This window comes from Nyctibius grandis, chromosome 9 (genome assembly GCF_013368605.1).
Source record: "Nyctibius grandis isolate bNycGra1 chromosome 9, bNycGra1.pri, whole genome shotgun sequence".
Lineage (NCBI taxonomy): Eukaryota > Metazoa > Chordata > Aves > Nyctibiiformes > Nyctibiidae > Nyctibius > Nyctibius grandis.
Window position 1 is genome coordinate 9001727 of NC_090666.1, and position 19652 is coordinate 9021378.

At 44.1% G+C, this 19652-nt stretch overlaps 1 protein-coding gene across 5 annotated transcripts in view; it reads left to right on the forward strand.

Annotated features, from left to right (window-relative positions):
- PLEKHM3 (pleckstrin homology domain containing M3) overlaps window positions 1-19652 on the forward strand; it is a 107660-nt gene that overhangs the window by 24808 nt on the left and 63200 nt on the right. For all 5 annotated transcript variants that reach the window (XR_011048756.1, XM_068407423.1, XM_068407425.1 and 2 more), the window contains exons 3-4: window positions 1013-1948; window positions 17266-17411. Coding sequence is in view for 4 of the 5 variants with exons in the window: in XM_068407423.1 (XP_068263524.1) it covers window positions 1013-1948; window positions 17266-17411 (1082 nt within the window). In the remaining variant the exon portion in view is untranslated. The remainder of the gene's footprint in view (window positions 1-1012; window positions 1949-17265; window positions 17412-19652) is intronic.

Sequence of the window (19652 nt, forward strand, 5' to 3'; positions counted from 1 at the left end):
TGTGGTAAGAAACTGCTGACGCTGGGAGCAGTTCTCCATTCCCCGTGTCAGGCTGGGTTCCAGGTGCAGTGCCCAGGTGCTGGCAGTGGGGTGGTTCCTGCTGGTTCTGGCAGCCCCACCGCGGGGCACAGGCAGCTGTGCCCTCAGCTGCAGGTGGGGCCTGTCTGGCGGGGTGTCTTTCACCAAGGGCAAAGCACTGCACCGTGCTGTGAGGGAGAGACTGTGAGGAGCAGCTCAGGGCCGGAGGAGGAGAAGGTGCTGCCGGCACCAGGGCAGGGATCCTCCTGCAGGCCCTGGGGAGACCATGGTGGAGCAGGTATCTCCCATGCTGGAGAAGGTGGAGATTTCCTGAAGGACCTGTGGCCATGGAGAGCTCATGCAGGAGCAGGTTTATCCTGAAGGACTGCAGCCCCTGGAGAGGGCCCACACTGGAGCAGGAGAAAAGTGTGAGGAGGAAGGAGCAGCAGAGAGGAATGACTGCCTGTTCCCCATCCCCCTGCACTGCTCGGGACAGGGGGGAGGTAGAGGGATTGTGTGTGAAAGCAAGAAGTTGAGCTTGGGAAAGAGGGGAGCGGGAGGAGAAGGTGGTGTTTTAATTTGTATTTGTTTCTCACTGTCAAAATCTATTTTAATTGGCAGTAGATTACTAGTTCATATTGTACTCTTCTGGACTAGGTTATGGGAGACTTGGTGGTGTTCTGTTGATCTGTCACTATTCTGGATAACCTCAGGAGAGTTGCTTTGTTTCTCTGTCCCTCTGTTTCCCTGTCCCCTTGTTGTAAAGTGTTTTGGTACCTCTGGGTAAAGAAGTGCTGTATGCTCATTGGCTAGAACATAGAGTCAGTGCTTGTTTGATAATTACAGCCTATTGGGTGAAGGCTATTTTGTGATCCTGTCCTCCAGATCTATCATGTATGGGTAGGAGAGATGTATAAGCCAGGATGACATAGCAATTTGAAATGATTATTTAAAAAGAATTAATGGTAATGTTCTCATTTTTTTTTTCCTCCAGAACACAAGCCAATGTTCCCAAATATTCTGAAGAAGGGATACTTAGACATTAGAAGAGACAATGACAGCTACTGGCAAACCTGTTATGCTGAGCTCTCCCCATACAAACTGTACCTGTATTGCTTGGACAGCAGTGGCAACCAGACTCTTCCCACCATGTATCCACTCATGCATTTTCAAAGGGTCACTGTTACTGGTTGCATTGAAACCAAGGTGGTGGATGCTGTCCTGTCAGACAACTCGCAGCTACAACTGAAGGCAGAGTCCTCATGGGAGGCTTTGGACTGGGGACAGAAACTATGGGAAGCGGTGCGTGCTTCTGTGCCTGCTTTCACGAGACAGCAGGAGAAACTGGAGAACGTGCCAAAGCCTGAAAATAACAGGGAGCTTTCTCAAACCAATGGATTGTTAGAGAAGCCTATGGAGCTCTTCCTATCCATGAATTTGACTGAAAACACTAAAGAGTACCAAAATATTCTCAAATCAGGGACTCTTTATAGGTTAACTGTCCAGAATAACTGGAAGGCATTTACTTTTGTCTTGAACAGGTCTTATCTCATGGCATTCCAACCGGGTAGGCTTGATGAAGATCCTCTGCTGAGCTACAATGTCGATGTGTGCCTGTCCGTCCAGACAGATACTCAGGATGGCTGTGACTCTTGCTTTCAGGTCATTTTTCCTCAAGATGTCCTCCGCCTGCGTGCAGAGACCCGTCAGAGGGCCCAGGAGTGGATGGAGGCACTGACAGCAGCAGCCAATGCTACTAGAAGTTTAACTCAGAACCCACAGGTCACACTTAGGAACAAACCTGCAGATCGGCCCTTTGGAAACAATCATAGAAAGAGCAAGCGCCAGTCTGTGACCACCAGCTTCCTGAGCATCCTGACCACGCTGTCTCTAGAGAGAGGGCTCACAGTTCAGAGCTTCAAGTGTGCAGGTAAGCAACCAGGCTGCAGCATCTGCACCCACACCCCTTCTGCAGGAAAAGAAAACCACTGGGAAGAGCATGTATGTGTTTTAGCAGCACACGGCTGTTCCCTGCCTCTCCCTGTGGCCGTAGACACTTTGGTGTGTTGGCCTTTGCTCTCTGTAAAATGTGGAGAAAGGCCTGTGGGATATTCAGGGATTCACCTGCATTTGATGAGCAGTGATGAAACATTAGATCCTGCACATACAGCACTACATGGGTCAGGGCGACCTTGTGGGGTGGCTGAGCTGTTTTCTTGATTCAGGACGCTGGAAAGGTGGTCCAGAATCAAAGGGATTTGAATTCTGGATACTATGCAACTTTCCAACTTCAAGCACTTTTGTTTCCTTTTATTATTGTGTCTCTTCCAAGTCATTTTTGGAACTCGGTTTCAGCTCTGGGCCTTTTGGGGAGACTCCTCAAAGCATGTATGTTTCCCTGAAGCACCATCATTTGGCAGCATGTGTTCTAGTGCTGAAGTTCAGGCATGAGCTTGGCTCTTCCCTTGAGGCAGGGGTGAAAACATGATCTTAAGCCTATGATCTTATTGTAAATTTCAGTCCCTTTGACTGCTGACTCTAGTCTTAAGCAAGGTCATGATTTTATCCCGTTTGGGAATGAAATGAAAATAGAGAGGACCCATGTGAATGCAGTTCATTGTCCTTTTACTTTAGCAAGGGCACCTTTGTGGAGCAAATTTGGGCACCTTGTGGCTAAAGTATCCTCTCTGGCTGGCTTTAGTTATGCTCACTTAGAAATGGTCAACTGTATCAGAAACAGCTTTTCTGGAGGGTTTTCCTCTTTTGTTATGGGAGCTGTGAGGGTCCTGCCTCCTCCCCATTCTGCTCTGGGGTGGGGGTCTGATGTGGAGGTCTCCTGTTGCTCTGGAACCCACACATGGCTCTGGGGGGGTCTGTGTGAGCCCAGGACCTGCTGGCTGGCCTGAATCCCTTCCAGGGGAGACCTGAGCCCCAGAAGTACTGGCTTGCCCTCGGAACTGGCTGTGGATGCAGCTGGGTTCGTCCGTCACTGGTACTCACCTGCAAATGGTGTTCCTGCTCACCTCTCCACAGTGCATGGCACCCACCTGGCAGCCAGAGCATCATGAAGGTTGGCCTCACTGCAGTTAATGATTTGGTCACAATATTGGGGCTTCTGCTTGAATTCGATTCTGTTCTTGGCCACAAACTCTTTGTGTGACTTCATGTCAATTTTCTCTGGGAGTAGTTATGTGCCAAACTACTGCTGAAACTGTAGGTGCCCGGGTCCTGTGATAACTCTGATTACCTGAACACTACTGGACAATGGTCATGTCTTACCTTTAAGGGTAGTTTTGAGAGTGAAAACTTCAGGGAGACTCTGGGAATGGGTCAAATAAGTATCCCCAAGATGGATCCAGCCCAGTGTGTTACCCAGCAGAGCCTTGTGAAACTCAAGAAGACAGCAGAACTAACAGCCTCACTTTAAGATAATGTCCTAAACGATATTAAAACTTTATTCCTTTTTCCTCATTTCTTTTAATTCAAAGCTCAGTAGAGGAAAATTTTGTAATTTTGCTTCACCCTCTGACTGGGGTCCAGGAGAGTTTCACATGAGCATTTCCAATGACCTCCTCAAAAATAGGATCAGGCCCTGGGATGGCAACAAAATGCACGTCTGCAATGTGAAATAGGTTTTAGTCTTGCATTATGTAGCATGGGAGCAGACTTTTCTGTGGGAAAGGGTGGATTTTCTCTCCCAAACATGGGATGATTCATCTGTACTCACTCATGTATTCCCCATAGAAATAAGGTGCTCTGACCATGTCAGGATTGCATGGAGTCTTTTCCTGATACAAGTGAGGTGTTCCCAGTGCTCCTGTGGTCTCCTTTTAGTCTGCAAAACTGAACAAATACTCTTGCGCAGAGATGTGAGTTGTGAAGTCTGTGAGAAGCCGGCCACTGGGATTCCCTGTACCTGAGGATGGGGATGCACAGCACTTACTGTAGGAGCAGACCCTTTGCCGTCTGCCTGAGACCCTTAGAGCTGATCTTTGAGAATCGGCTGGAACTTGTAGCTGTTACCATGGCACAAAGAAATGAATAATTGTAATTATAACTGGGAGAAACTGGGGAAGCTTGTCTGGCTCAGAAAAGTTTGTGCTGAGGAGACTTTGGAGGTACACCGGTAAGCTGAGACTCTCTCCTTATACCTTGCTCCCTGCAGGCAGTTGTGCTGTTCCCCGGTGTGGGCTGCTGTTTAACCCAAGGGGCCTGCAGTTGGTAATTACAGCTGCAGGCATTGAGAGTGGTTTTCCCCAGGGCTGCTGGGAGGGGTAAGCTCGGAAAAGGATGAGGAGCGGGGGAGGAAGAAAAGTTTTGCTGTGAATTCTTCAGCCATTTAGTGCAAATTCCTGTAATTACCGTCTTTGTGTCCTGTCCCAATGGCACATAATACAGCAGAAGCCTTTCCTAATTGAGACCTTACAGGAGGTACAAATCCCTCCTTTGTTCGGCCTGACAAATTAGTGCCAGAAAGTGGCAAGGTCCGAGTGGGAATCAAAGGCAAGCAACACAAAGATGGAACTTAAGGCTACAGTAATAACCCTCTCTAGTCTAGGGGTGGGAGGGAAGGAGAAGTAATGACCAATGAAAAATGAAGGGTTTTTTTGTTATAAATTCCCTTGACATGACAGCACCTCAGGGCTGCTTTATTTATTTAGGAAAAGTGATTAAATAGTAATACAACAGGGCAGACCATTGTCTCTGGAGCTACCCCCCTTCCTACAGACCCCTGCTGCCTTGGCTAATTGATTGACAATGGACCTCTGATAAAGAAGGCTGTTGGGAGGACCTGATGGGGACAGGATTTTTTTTTTTTATTTTCTCTTTGCAGTCTTTGTGGGGTTCCCCTCCCTGCCTTTTTTTTTCCTGTTTGAAATGCCCTCTGCATCCCCCTTTCCTTTTCTTCCTCAGTAAAAGCTTTTCAGGGGACTGCTCCCAGACAAACAGCTGACACCCACAAGCAGGTAGGGAAGAATGCGATTGTCTGTGCCTCACTATTGACAAGTTTATCTTGGAGTCTGACTAGTGCTTTTCAACTTTTGATGTAAGACAGGGCGGTGGTGTCAGGTGCAGTCATGGGACAGTGGGGACAAACTGTTGATACACTGGAGTCAGAAGGGCAGCTTGAAAAAAAGTTTTCTTTTCCTTGATCAGCAGATACAAAAACTTTTCCCCACATTTCTAACTCTTTGTCTTACTGCGTGGGGCAGGGTATTATTTCTTATAATTTCCGAAAATGAACAAATAGTCTACTGATTAAGAGTGGAGAGGCATGTTTTTTATAAACACTTTTCCCTTTTCTGCCATTATTTATATTTTTGGCTTGGAACAGCAATACATTTTGGAATGTGGGGTTAACTAGAAACTGCTGGCACTGGAATGGCAGCCTCCTCTGTCCTTTGCATGTTCATGTAACTGCAGGCTTGGTCTTGCCCTGTTGCTGGGGTACAGCAGTGTTCTCGTGGGAACTGTTTGGGGCTCTGAGCAAGAGTGGCACTTGTGAGCGTCAGTCTGTTCAGGTGAGACTTTGGAGGGACTTACCCCTTGTCTTCAAATGGATATGAAGTGAAAGTTGGTTGCAAGTCCAAGCTGGTAGATATCAGGTTTTATCATTTGTTCTTTAATATGTAGGAAATGAGACTCATGCATCACGTTAGGATGATCTGTCGAGGGGGCATGTTATTATTTTTTATGTCTTTATTTCACCTGGATTCAAGAGAAATCCCCAAACTGTTCATGTTACAAATTTGGAATGAGGTGGCTTCCATCAAAACTCGTGTTTGGCAAATGTAGCGTCTTGCAGACAGTGGTAGCTGGTTGTGAGTACTCCAGTGGCTGTCCTGTCTCCCTGTTGGGCTGTCTGTAGGCTCCTGGGGAAAGGCAGGCCTTGCTCCTGGAGGAACTCTCCTGGAGGTCTGTAAAGAGTAATTGTCCTTAGCTGCCCTTTGCTATTGCTGTTCCATTGGCATGTGCCTCCACATTTCCATAGACGGGGAAGACAAATGGCCTCTGGCCTTGTGTCCTGTTTTTGCATAGCTGCTGTTCTTTTGATGTCTCTCTTCCTTTTCACCTTTTATTTTTTCTCTCCTTGTCCTTTATGAAAACATTTTTTCAGAGAAGTCAGTTGTATCTGCCAGGAGCTCTTGTTGCTAATGCAAGTCCTAATGGATGTGGGAATTCCTGCCTTCTGCAAAATGTGCTCTACACCCTTTTATTTGTCTGTATGGCTTTCCTTGCTCCTTTTCTGGGGTGCCTTCTGTCTTTTCCTCCCTGCTTTCTTCATGTCTCCTCACTTGCCAAAAGGATAAATACTGCTATTAGGGCTCCACTGACTTGGCTGGCTGAGCTGAGCGCTAGGTGCAGAGAAGCCAAGGTTAGTAAATGGACAATTTGCTGAGCTTGCAGCCCTGTCAAATTGAGCAGCAGGTGGAAAGCTGTTGGCTTTCAAGGAGTTCTTCTGCCTCTAGGGCTGTGATAATGTGGGTAGATGGGGGACAGTCCAGTGCAACATGCCCAGCTTGTGAAGCCTCTGCTATAGCTTACCCTACTGGTCTGTAACCAGCCCCTACTGCGGTAAAAGTAAAGTTCCCTTTTTTTTCCCCTCAATGAAAAGGAAAGTATTTTCCTAATAGCTTGCAAGCCAGCAAGTGTGATTTTTTTTTTTTTTTTTAAAAAAAAAAGGGAAAAAAAAGTTAGCCAGGTGCAATGTTGACTTTGTTCAACTTCTCAAAAAACCATATAGTTGAGAGGGAAAATTAGAAATGTACTGGAGTAGGGATGTTGCTTATAGAGGAAGAGAATAATGGGTATGGAGCTGATCTAGCTGAGGGACAAAACTGATTTAAGAGTTTGTTAGTAAATAAATTTCTATATAAGGTATATAAATTCTCTTTCTCTGGAGACATTCAAAACCCGCCTGGACGCGTTCCTGTGTGATATGGTCTAGGCAATCCTGCTCCGGCAGGGGGTTTGGACTAGATGATCTTTCGAGGTCCCTTCCAATCCCTAACATTCTGTGATTCTGTGATTCTGTGACTTCTCAAATCCAGGTAGTTGAAAGGCATGGGTGCTCCTTCCTTGCGTTTAGGAAATACTTTGTGAACTGTCATCAAACCCAGCACCTATTTGTAGCGTATCACTGAAATAAAAATACTAGGGGACAAATCTTGGCAAACGCAGGGCAATAATCAAATACCAGAAGGTCCTTTGGAATGTTATTAGCACTCTTGTCACATTTTTAGTCCCAAATAACAATTGTTCTCACCTCTCCGGGGCTTCTAGGATTGTGCTTTCTAACTGCTGTGTATATTTTGTGCTTGGTTTCATTCCAGTTGATCTCTTTGTTCCAAGACTTCATCAGCTTTCTGCCTTCCCTGTATTTGAGACTCTGTAAAATCCCCTGAGAATGTGTTTTGCACTTTAAAGGTTTTATTGTTTAAGTATCTTAACTTTAGACCACAGTCTTCCAGTCTTGTATGTGACTTTCAGGCCCTGTTTCCATTGGTTCAAAAGTAAAACTTCCACAGCTAACAGTGGGATTTCTAAACTCTTATTATTTGCTAGCCAAAACAAGATGAGGAGAAAAAACATTGTCCATGCCTAAATTAGTATTTGGAAAATATACCATGTCTAAACAAGGGCACTGACTTGTTGGGAGGAGTTGGGGGGAAGGTTTCCAGACAAGAGTGACTTGAATTTGTGTAGCAAGGAGTACTTAATTTGCAGTGGACCTATGTATTTCAAAACACAGGGTTGCTGGTCCACAGTGCTTTGTCATGTGATGGCTCTTGTTTGGGGAAAGATCAGAAGATACTGTGTGGTATCTCTTTTACTTGATTGAGTTGATTAAACCTGTTATCAGTGGTCAGTTATGATCACAGAAGCCATTTGATCTTCAGCAGTAAGGTGAGTGAGCTCTTCAATCCAGTTTTAAGATGGCTTGACTAGGGAAAATGGCAGTTAAGACTATTAGCATTGTCTAAGCTGGTAGAAGTTAGGTCCTTCACCTTCCTGGCACCTTCACAGAGTGAGATTTTCCCTTTCATAGGATTTGGTTTGGAGTTGGCCTGCAGTTGCCCAGAACTGCAGTTTCAATGAGTACTGGGCCAGTTCTGTGCCTGTCCTGCACCCTGACGTGCACTTTGCAGTCCTCAGCTTGTGTTTTACTGACTACTTTGCCTCAGCCCTGCAGGCAGGACAGCTGATACAATGTCTTGGCTGATGAATCTACCTATTGCTCCTGGCAGGTTTAAAGGGTGCCTGTGCTGCCTGTATGGGGATAGCTAAACCCATCACTCTAATCTGCCTCTGGGGACACCTCTGCAGGTTTTCAGTATGTTCTCTTTTTTTTTTTTTTCCCCCCATCACAAATAAAATATTTGTGCTTATTTCTTTTACTGTTATGAGCTCAATTCTGCTGTGTGTGAACATGTGTCTACTCTCACCATAGGCTCTGTGTTTGTCCTTGACTATGCCTTGTTTCTTCCTGGCTTGTGTTAGTTCCACTGTCCCCAAAGAACTTTTCATTGCTAGGGGATTTTTTTTTGGTCCATTTATTGTGTGAAGCCAGTCTTGATGAATCTTTTGACATAAAGTTTAAAGCAGAGAATGCCAAAACCAGGGAGTCTAAATATCCAAGTCTCACCTTTGTTGGGATGGAAAAAGCTATATGGACAAAAGGAAGTGTTTTCAGACCTGAAAACTCTGACACACACACACGTTCTTCTCTGGAAAACCCAGAGGTTCCTCATTAATTGTGTTGCAAGAGACAGCTTTATTTGTTGGGTTAGCGTCTTTTAAATCAGACAGGCCAGCTTTTGCTAACACAGGCCTTGCCTTCACAGAAGGGCACAGGCAGGGTATATCTGCACAACACTTTTTCTGCAGTTGCACTTTATACAAGGTCCCTGAGCTGGTTTGGGACACAACTGTTAATTTAGTTTCCTAAGAAAACAAGGCTTATGTTAAAATGCTCTTTGCTCACAGTTTTACCCCTGCCCCATAAGATTTGACTCTACTTGACTGTTTTAACAAAATTTGACAGAGGAGAAGAGGTAGCAAAGATGTGGGAATCTTAGCAGTTTCACAGAACCTGGCATCATAGAGAACCCCTCCTAATGCCACCCTGGAGAAAACCTTGCGGTGTGCACTGTGTGTTTGCTGGGCATCAGAGCATCCATGCAGGTGTGCAGCCTTCAAGGAAAAATACAGAAGGAAAATGGCTGCTTTAGGTCCACTACTGCAAAACTAGGGCATTTGTGTGTGTGTTGGCAGGGCTCCCCCCTTTCTGTCACATCCCAAAGCAGTGTATTATTGGCAAAACTATTACATGTGGATCAGATCAGGAGAATGTAAAACAAGTTACGGAGCAAACCACAGGCCAACTGGTGGGAAGGTTTCAGGTTCTGAGTCTGACCTTCTGCAGTGTCAATAGCCTCTGCTACATACCTGTGCTGCGTAAATCTGAAGAGTGCGTGTGCCCAACATAGTGCTGTGGTAGTGATGTGTGACCAAGAAGAATTCAGCCAAACAGCATTGGCAAAAAAATACAGAACCACACTTAGTGCACAGTGGTTCCTCATGTTAAAAGGAGGTACAAAACTAGCTGTGTATTCAAACAGAAACAGAGCTGATTATTTCTAGGTATGTTAATAGCTGCTGTTTCAAATAAATGAAACTTAGCAAACCAGGTAGCCTGCACTGTAAGTAAGCAAGTGAGCGGTGCAGGGTAAGTGGTCTTCAGACTAACTGCGGAGCAGAAATGAAAACAGCTGAGTAGAGACTCTTTTTTGCTAAAGGACCTGACCACAGCTGAGGACGCTGGCACCGGCGTTTGCTCTGATCACACAGACAGCTGGCCTGCTCTTTGCTCTGTTCTGTTGTCTACCTTCTCAGTATATAAAATCAAGCATGAGTGTAATCAACTGTAGGAATGGGAATACTATTATTAATTATACTCAAATTATCTACTTACTCCTAGCTGGCAGACTTCAAGAGCTGGCCCAGGGAGTGTGTTCCGTTCCCATCCCTGACTAAAGAGCTGGTGAATTACTGAATCCGGCCAATAAGTCATTCCACAGGAGCTCCCATTCCCTTCTGTCAGGCAGCGTTTGAGTCTTAGCAAAGCGCCAGATATTGCAGAGAATAATCCTATAAGGGCATAGGGGAAAGAACAGCAAGTTAGCTTGAGGTGTATGGTATTCTTCCTCAGCACTGTTGTCCTGGGAATGGGGAGAAAGGAGTTTAAAGGATGCGCTAGGAGAATGCGAACTGGCTATGCATTAAAGGATTCACAAACTATAACTGTGTGTGAAGCGTGTCTTCATAGCTGTTTTTAATTCCCTCAGAGCAAGTTCTCTGGGAAGAATGGCATCTTGGCCCTTCTCAGCGTTTGACACTAAAGGTAAAAGAACCTATATTCTGATGAAATTCAAGTGGGGAAATCCAAGCAAATAAAAAGCTGGTTTCCAAAAGTATAGTTTTGTTGCAGCCATTTGATAGTTGTTCTTGACTTATATATGCAAAGTGGGAGCTTACACTTTGACATTTATGTTTTTTTCAGTGTTACATTCGTAGGCTTGACTACTACTAGTTGTATTGGTGTCCTGGTTTTGCAGGGATAAAAGTTACAGAGTCAATTTTCTGTTACATTTTGTTTCAGTTTGTGGCCAGCTGTGGGATAGTGGTCAAGGCCATCAGCAGTGAGAGCCAGGGCAGCTGCCCCAGGCTGGCCCACAGGTGTATTCTGTAACATTAATGTCAGGGTCACTATAAATGGGAAAGCTGCTGGGGATGGGGGGGCTCTTTGCTCTGCTCTCCTTTCCTCTTCCTTCTTCTCAATGGTTACTATCTCTGGAGAGACTTGCCACCACTCTATGAGCTAAGTATATTTTTATGTCTTTTGTATTAGTATTGATATTGGTTTTCTTATTTTATTAAATCTGTTTAAATTTTAACCCATGAGTCTCCCTCCTTTTCCCAATTCCCTTTTTCAGTTGGGGAGGGGATATTGGGTGGTAGAACAACTGGGTATTGTTTAGCCCTGGGTGCAGGCAAAACAGAGACAATTGGGAAGACAGAATTTAGCTGTGTAACCTGCAGCACGCTTGTGTGCTATCTTCTACAAAGGGTGAGTATCACACAAACATGCAGAATGTGCTATCGCCTAGCTTGTTTCCACCAGTGATTTTTTTTTCTTGCTGATCTTCTTGGAGAGGGTCACAGCTCTGTGTGTTCAGTATGACTGACCTTAAGGGTGTTGTTTACTTCGCCTACCTCTAGCAGTTTAAACACTGGATGTCTATGCTAATCCAATCTTTACTGGTTGGAAGAAAGCCTAGGTGCCTAGAGGATGATTCATCTTATCTGCCTTGGAGAGATGTTCTGTGGCAGGGTACCTGTGAGACATCACTAGTAGGATGGGATGGGTCACTCTCTGGAGTGGCCTGTCCCCTCAGCACAGGCTAGAGCCTGTACCCAGCCAGCCTAGACTGGGTAGGCTAAGTTAGCCGAGCTGGATTGTGTGAGACAGGAAAGACAGGGCTATGCATTATATCTAAAAATTGGCATTAACAGAGATGGGAAGGCTGTTAATTTAGGGCTTAGTTCTGAGCTCCAGCTACAGAGTCAAGGTTTCCATTGACTCAGAAGGGTTGGTCCATCAAGGGTTGGTCCATCCTTTGGAGTCTATTTAAAAAAAAAATGACACTGGGATTTGGGGATTAATGAACCCTTCCGAATTTCTGGAGAAGCTGATCTAGATTATAATTAAAGTGGGATTTGTACATTGCTGAGATAAATAATGTCAGATTTATGTGTTGCTTAGATATTATAAGTGGATGGGGTCAAAGCCACATGGCTTCAACAGGGAAAATTTTCTGCCTTTAATCTGTTAAGGTTTTGTTTGAGTGTGGGGTTTGTTTTTTTTTTTTTAAAGTCCATAAGACACACAAAAAAAAGTAGGCAAGGTGAGTAAAGTGTCAACCTTTGCTTGGAGGTTTAGGAGTTCTGATTATTTCTTTAGAAAGAGAATTGAGTTGGAAAAAAAGTAATGCTGAGAAAAGGTCAAAGAGTAGATGCAAATTCAAGCCTGGGTAGGCATGAGGGAGAACTGAGCTGGATTGTTAGTCTGTCTTCCTCATGAGTTTGAGTGTTCCCATGGTGGAGTAAATTGGGGCAGATGCACAGAAACACAAGGCCAGCAACTGAAGTAATTCTCACCTCCTCTTCTGTTTGTGCTGAGCTGCTTAGAGCAATGTTGTATATATGATCTAACACTGAAAATTTGTTGCTGTGCTCCTTCTGCCTAGTCTGTTTTATGGCTTCATCAAGCTGGAAGCCTTTTGAAGTCTGTGGGTCATTTTCTTCTCTTCATATTATATGTTTTTTCTAAATGAATTAGCTTCTAAGCTAATCTGTCACAGATTTAATTGTGGTACACAATCACAAGGGAGTTGCTTTTTCCTAATACTGAGCAAGGAACTTTATTGAATAAGGAAAACAGTTGTGTACTTAATTTTAGTTTGGTCTTCCACTTTCTCTGTTTTGCTGTGGAGCTACTCCAATCTTTTCTTGCTAAAAGATTAAAGAAAAAGGTATCTGGATAAAAAGAATAGTTGTGTGTGTCTGCCTTGACCATAAGAGTATGCAACACCCTGAAAGTGGCAGAAGAGATGTTTTCCACACTTTGCAGAAGAGGAGTTGTATTCAAGTGTCTTTGATTCCTCCTCCATACTACCTTCACCACCACCTTAAGTCAAGGAGAGAGACTTGTTATAACTTTTTAACCTCATCTTCCTGTACTACTTTCCTCCCAAAGTCTTAGCCCTTGGAGATGAGCCTCTTGATGTTACTCTTGCTCTGCTCACAGACATGCTGTTGAGAGAGGTTCATCTGTGCCTAGCAGCACTTTTCTTGCTGCTATTTTTTCTAACCCCTCTCTTCTTCGCTTGATTCGAAGGCTATTTTGCTATATTTTCTCTGATGAAAGGTTTGGGATTATTCCTTCCCTCACTTTGCTAACAGTATACCTACAGCTACACTTCTTTCCCTCTGTAGCTTGCTCTATAACATCCTTTAGGTAGGGGTGATTTGGGATAATAGTATACATTGCAGTATTCTCCTTGCCCTTGGCGCAGGTTTTGCCAGACCTTTGTACAGATGTTATATGGATAATACTCTGTGTGAGCATTGGGGATAGGTGAAAGAGGCTTCGTGAAAGTTGTGCTGCTTTTTTCCCCCCATCCTGTGGAAGATGCCTTCTCTAGCTATAGGCAAGTAAGTGTTTTCTCTGCAAACATGAAATGATCCCTTCCCCCATCCCAAACTATTTTTTGAGGTGTGTTATCGATCTCTGAGGAGGTCAGCTACATCTGACTGTCTTGCTGGGAGGGGTGCTCAAGAGTTTAAAGCCAGGAATCAGTGCTAGTTTTGCTTCTGGTAAACGTGATGGCAAGTTGATGTACCTGAGCGTCCAGGTGCAGGATTTCCAAGGGCATTAAGCCACATTCCTTCCTCCTCCTCTTTCTCTCTCACTCTTGGTCTATGCCACAGAAATATATTTGTCACACTACATCACTTTGAACTGCATAACATCAAAGAAAATCAGTGCTTTGATAACTTGATTTGAAAGGATTGTAGAAATAGCCATCATTATGAATCACAACAGATAGGAATGGAAAGGATGGTGATTTTCAAACAGCAAAGCTTGTAAGTTAAGGGAAAATGTAAGGTAGCTGCCAGTGCCACGTTCTCATCTAAAATACCCCAACCTTACAACTGTTATGTAGCTTTGCAGAATATGATTTATTTGAGGATATGAAGAGGAATGATAAATAGTCTGTGTAAAAACATGTTTCTGAGGAACAGGGAAACAAATGTGGGCTCAGAGAAGGGCTGGAATAAGGGAGAAAGCAATGCATGCTGCTTGGGTAGGAACTTCTTCCACTTTCTCCTCTTTATAAAACCACCCTTCCTGAAGGGAAGGGCATCCAAGATTGCTTGCTGAGACCCTCCTCACCCTGGAGACCTTCAGTTCATATGGGCTGGTCATAGCCCTCAATAAGGAGGAGGAGAGAACACCCCCAGCACTTCTGTACTTTGTCATTCCTCTCCTGAGGAAACTCTCCGTGGACTGGAATGAGTTTCTGGGTCTAGGAGTTGGCAAGAAATTAGGCCTTAAAATGATGACTTCTCAGCTGCAAATGTTTTAGTTTAGGATGATGGCAATTCAAATTGGAGTTTACCTAATTCTTGCCTTCAGTCTAACGAATAGGAGTTAGGGCACTAAGACAAATTAGCAGCCTGTGGAGTGGCAGGGATTGCACAGGGGCAATTAGGTGAAATCAGTGTGTCCTGTCCCATCCTCATCCCCAGATGAGTAAGTGTTCACTAGTGGAGGATGTTTATAAAAGTTTTAATGGCATTGAGTTAGGAGACTTCAGTCTCATTCAGACACAGCTTTACCACTAGCACTTCATCGGCTGGTCAAACACATTGAGCTAGAAAATACTGCATGTCATTTAGCAGTCTCTGTTTCATCCAATGTGAAGTGAGTGCTCTATGTAATGAATGCTGAAGTTGGAGCTAGTTGAGATGTAAAGACAGATGCTTCAGTGCTTTTCAGTGATAGGAAATTCAGAGGCAACCAGTGAGGAGAAAGATGCAGATCCTTCACTTTTAGCAAGACTGGCATAGAAGAATGTGCTGTAGTGAGGTATTGCTAACACAAACATCCTCTCTGAGGGCTTGTTCCCATATACCTTGGGAAAGGGGAATGTTCTGCTTCGTAGACACCTTCATCTTGTGCCATGAGGAGAGGAGTGGGCATACTTCTCCGTTTCCTTTACAAAGGGGCAAGATTTACCTCTGCTGTGCTTTTAAAAACATGGGCTCCGTAGCAACAGTGTGAGTACCTTCTGCAAGCATCTTCCAGGGCTACTAGTCAGATGAATGTCATGTCTGACAAACAGGATTGGTATTTCATGTCTCGTCAGCTGTTCAAAAACTTTGCCTTTATGTATGAATGCATTTAAAAAATGGAAAGAATAGTTCTATAGGTAATACAGAGTACTGATACTGGCCTTACTACCAGGCGTGCCTGCTGCCTTGATCCATAACAGCATAGTGGAGCAGGACTGCATGGAAACTCTTCTACCTGACTAGTCGGGAAACTGCTTTTTTTTAAAAAAAGAAAAGAACAGGAAAGGAAAGACGGGAAAATGCGTGCTTTGCACTGAGGGAAATACGAAGTTGTTGGCTGCTGAGCTCTGATCCCAAGCTGCAGTCATAGGTCATCTTTTTTTATAACACACTGCTGAATTACTTGAATTGACTTTACCCTTATAAAAAATGTATCTGCATTCCTTCTGCCCTAAAAGTATTGCTTTGCAAAAAGTTCTGCTAATATTTACCATACAAAAATTATTTCTACCATGATGATAGGCTACAGTCATAATGCTTGGGTCTTATGTTTGATTATTTGCTAAGATGAGATCACGTTTTTGCGTTACGTGTGTTGAGTTACACCACTTGAGGTATATGTTTATACCTGTGCTCTGATCTCATGAATGGTAAAGGAGGAGACATTAACATAAGTATCTCTTTCATAAGCTGACCTGTTTATATATTTGCCTTTTTCAAGAAACTGCATATCCTCGCTTAAAAAAAATAAAAAGGGAAGGGGAGAGAGAGATGGAGACAGGACATGTCCCACACTGAGTCACTTGATAGTGTGTATTGCAGAGAATCAAAGGCCAAATGGCTCTGGAGTGTGGAAGAGGAGGAAGTGAACTAATGGTGTTGGTCAGGTTATTCTAATTATTTTAATTAGAGCAGGAGGGACATGGTGGCATCAGCTAGTGGGGAGAAGGAAGAGTTCGATTTATGCCTAGAGTAGTTGAGCTGCAATCTCTCCTCAAATCAGGATAACTTCTGCTGGGGAAGAAAGAAGGCTTTGGTGGGAGAAGTTACATAATTACACTAAACAAAGTCAGTTATACTGACAAAAGTAGTCTATCAGTTGACTTCTGCCTGAAAAACTCTATTTAACCAATACTTCTGCAATAAAAGTGAGGTACAAGGATTCTGCTAATCAGCATTACTAACCAGCTCCAGCAGAGACCATCTGAGCATACAGCACCTGCTGGAGTGGGACTCTGGTGCTAATTGTGTCTGTAGCTGTCTGTGTCATACGGGGACACTAGCATTTGAAGGAAAAGCAGAAATACCATCATGTGTGCTGTGTCAGAGAGGTGTTAATAACAACCACAGACACCTCATTATATCTTATCCAAACATTTTTAGCCTTGCTTCCTGAGCAGGTTGTTTAATATGACTGTGCTGTCTGTCTTCAGCCCTCCACTCTAATATTATTTGAACCTGTTGGCTCATTTTAGCCACAGTTGAGAGAAAGTCAGAGGTGTCAAATACATTGAGTTTCTATGTGTTTTGTGAAAACAGATGGTCAGGTGAAGGAGAGCTCTGCATTAGTTCTTTCCAACTAAAGCAGCAGCTTTTGAGTACATTGTTTTACCCCAAGGACTGCACACAAGAGGGCATGGGAAGAGGCAAGGGATCCAGCTGTGAACAAAGTATCAGGCAGACCTCAGACCTTGTAAGACACAGGGTAATCCAATCATAAGGGAAAAAACCCTGCAGGAAGCTGAGCTGTGTCATACTGCTAGTCATGGACTACTCATTCTCAACATGAGTGCAGCTCACCACTATTATTCATGGTCTGACTGTGGTTTGCCTTGGCTGTGTTAATTCTGTGGCCGAATCCTACCTGCCAAGTCAGCATCCCTTCTGGCTGTCAGCCAGAGCTGGCTTGTGCTCCTCCAGGCAGCTAGTGCAGGCCCATGATGTTGTGAGGAAAATGGGAGCTGTCTGGAGCAAGTGCACAGTACTAGGCTTCAGGCCATGGTTTTCAGATGGCCGTGGCTTTTAAATGCCCGGTGTGTCAAAGCTGGTCTTCTACCTTTGTTTCTTGAGAAGTGCTAAGTATCCTTTGACTGCTCTCTGAACTTTTTGTCATAGATGCCCGAGTTAGCATGTGCTTGTTCAGCGCTAATCCAAGAGTACTGATACTTATTTCTCTATTTTTAGGAAATGAGAAATGGCTCGTTGGTAAAATAAATACATTTTAAAAAGGGTCTTAGATGGCATAATTACTTTTCTTACTGCATCCTGAGTGTGTACCTCTGGCATGGTGTACAAATCCAGACTTTTCCCGTCTCTCTTTTCCAGGCTGTCAGCGCCCCATAGGCTTGTCCAATGGGAAAGCCAAGGTGTGTGGCTACAGTGGATGGTATTACTGCAGCACCTGCCATGTAGATGACAGCTTCCTCATCCCCGCACGGCTGGTTCATAACTGGGACACTTCCAAATACAAGGTAATCTCCCTGCTGGTTGGCTTGCTAGCAAGTGAACTGAATTGCTCTTTTGATAGAAACACAGACATTGCAACAGGTCGAAGGTTAAAGGCATCATCTACTAATACTGTCATCTTAGTCCCTCGTGCCAGAATGAGCCACGCTCTCTCAACAAGACAGATGTTTTCATCACAGTTTCCTTAGCCAGGCCTAAGGCGTTCCTCCACAGGAGCAGCCATGCTCCTCTTCCTTGGTGGCATCTTTTCCATCATCAGCCTCTCTTTTAGCCCTAATCTTTGCAGTTATTGGACCCTTGAGGAGTACCCTTTTAATGAGCACCAGGCACTATGGATTGGCACTGCTTTGTGATGGTTGCTAGAATTGTGGAATTGCCCCCAGGAAATCGGCATACCCAAATGTGGTGTTTGCAAGGCCCAGTATGTCCTGTCTCTTGGCACAAACATTTCAAGGACACTAGAAGGACATTGTTATAGCAGTTGTTTGGACCAGACAGCCGAAAGTAACAGTTGTTCACTTGCCACACAAGCAGCTTTTCTAAAACTTCAGTAATCTGCTATTTGCTGTTGTCTCGGTAGCTGGTTGCTAGATAGGGGCAACTGATTACATGCCTCAAAGCATGATGCCAGCAAACACCGAGGCAGTGTTGTTTTGCCATCTTGGGGAGCATATGCTGAGACAATAACAAACTCATAAGGAATCCAGACCATGCTAGAGCTTCAGACCTAGCAGCCACTGTTAGGAGAGGCTGTTTGATGTTTTGTGTCTGTGAATATTGTTATTATGGGCTATTTGAAAAGGAAAAAAATAACCAGTAAATGCCCTATTAGAGGAAAAGCAACTCCCTTGAAGAAGAAAATTTGTCAGATGGGGAGATTATTAAAAGGTAGCTGGGGCCTGCCATCAGGAAAATGATAGTCTTGTGCCATGAAATGCAAGATTCTTCAGAGTTACAAAGCTCCTATGTGTGGAGACAAAAAATCCTCCCTTTCCTAGAAGCTAGGAATAAATATGTAAGAGTTCTTTCTTTGGATGCTTTTGCCAAGGACTAAACTTGCTAGCTCGCAGTAGTACAGGGTAGTCCCCCTGCTATGGGACAAGGGAATGGTAAGGCAAAGACCTCGTATCACGCTGTCAGTAACGCTGCCAAGAAAATAAACTCTTGTTTTCTTAAACCTGCAGGGTGGAAACTGGGCTCTATGCTCTGTTTCCTGTGGTCTTTGTATAGGCAGCTGAGGCACAAAAGTAATTGGGACTTTTAAGTGTTCATTGAAAACTTAAATCTACAGTAATCTCACTATAATAGTGAGAAGTTATCAATTTGCAGTTTTTTGTAGACAGGCAGAACAGCTATGAGATGGCTTGGGAGCATAAGCAAATTCTGTGCATATACTCTACCAATCTCTGTGCCAAAATGCTCAGAGAGGTGGTTTTAAGAAAGGAACACCATCTCTTAGGTAGGAAAACACTACAGCATCCCCAACTATTAGAGCAGAAACTAAGGCAGGAAGGAAAGGTGAAGAGGACATCACGTGCCACAGTGGCAGTGTGACAACTGAGCAAAAATCACTGGTTGAATCTCCTCAACTCGATCTTATCCATGTACAGAATTAAAATAACAAGTAGTTCTTGTTGCTTTCATGAAATCCTTCAGTTCTGCATACATGTGCTTTTATTTCTGTCCCTGCTATACCTCCATGGGAACTAAGCAAGTACTTTTCTGAGGTAGAGCACATATTGCCTGCACTTTTATGTCCACATCTCCTTTTTCTGTTCAGAGGTAAGGTCTGATGTTTATTTCTTCTATATGGTCTAGAAGGCAGCTTAGTGATGGCTGCTGCACTTAATAGTTATAATGAAACTCCATGATTCCTTAGTAGTGTATTGATTAAATGTGCTGATTTGGCAAAGACAGATGTCTTGTCCCACTTCATTGAGGCGATCTTCATAGTAATAATTTTCCTTGGGCTCATTTTCAAAGGAGGATGACTTAATTTGTCAGTGTTTTACCTCCCATAATTGGCCAGTGTATCCACACAAAGCTGTGCAGCAACATTCCAAAATGAAGCTAAACAACAGAGCTTCTCCTAAATCACAGCCCTGCCCCGCACAGGTAGCGCAGCAATGCCTGAAAGTGGAGCTGCTGCAGTGGGTGACTTGCTCCTGGCCAGACTCATAGCATAACCCAGAGAGGTCCTGCAGGAAATAAGCATGTACCACTTTTAATGGTCAGAACTGAAACAG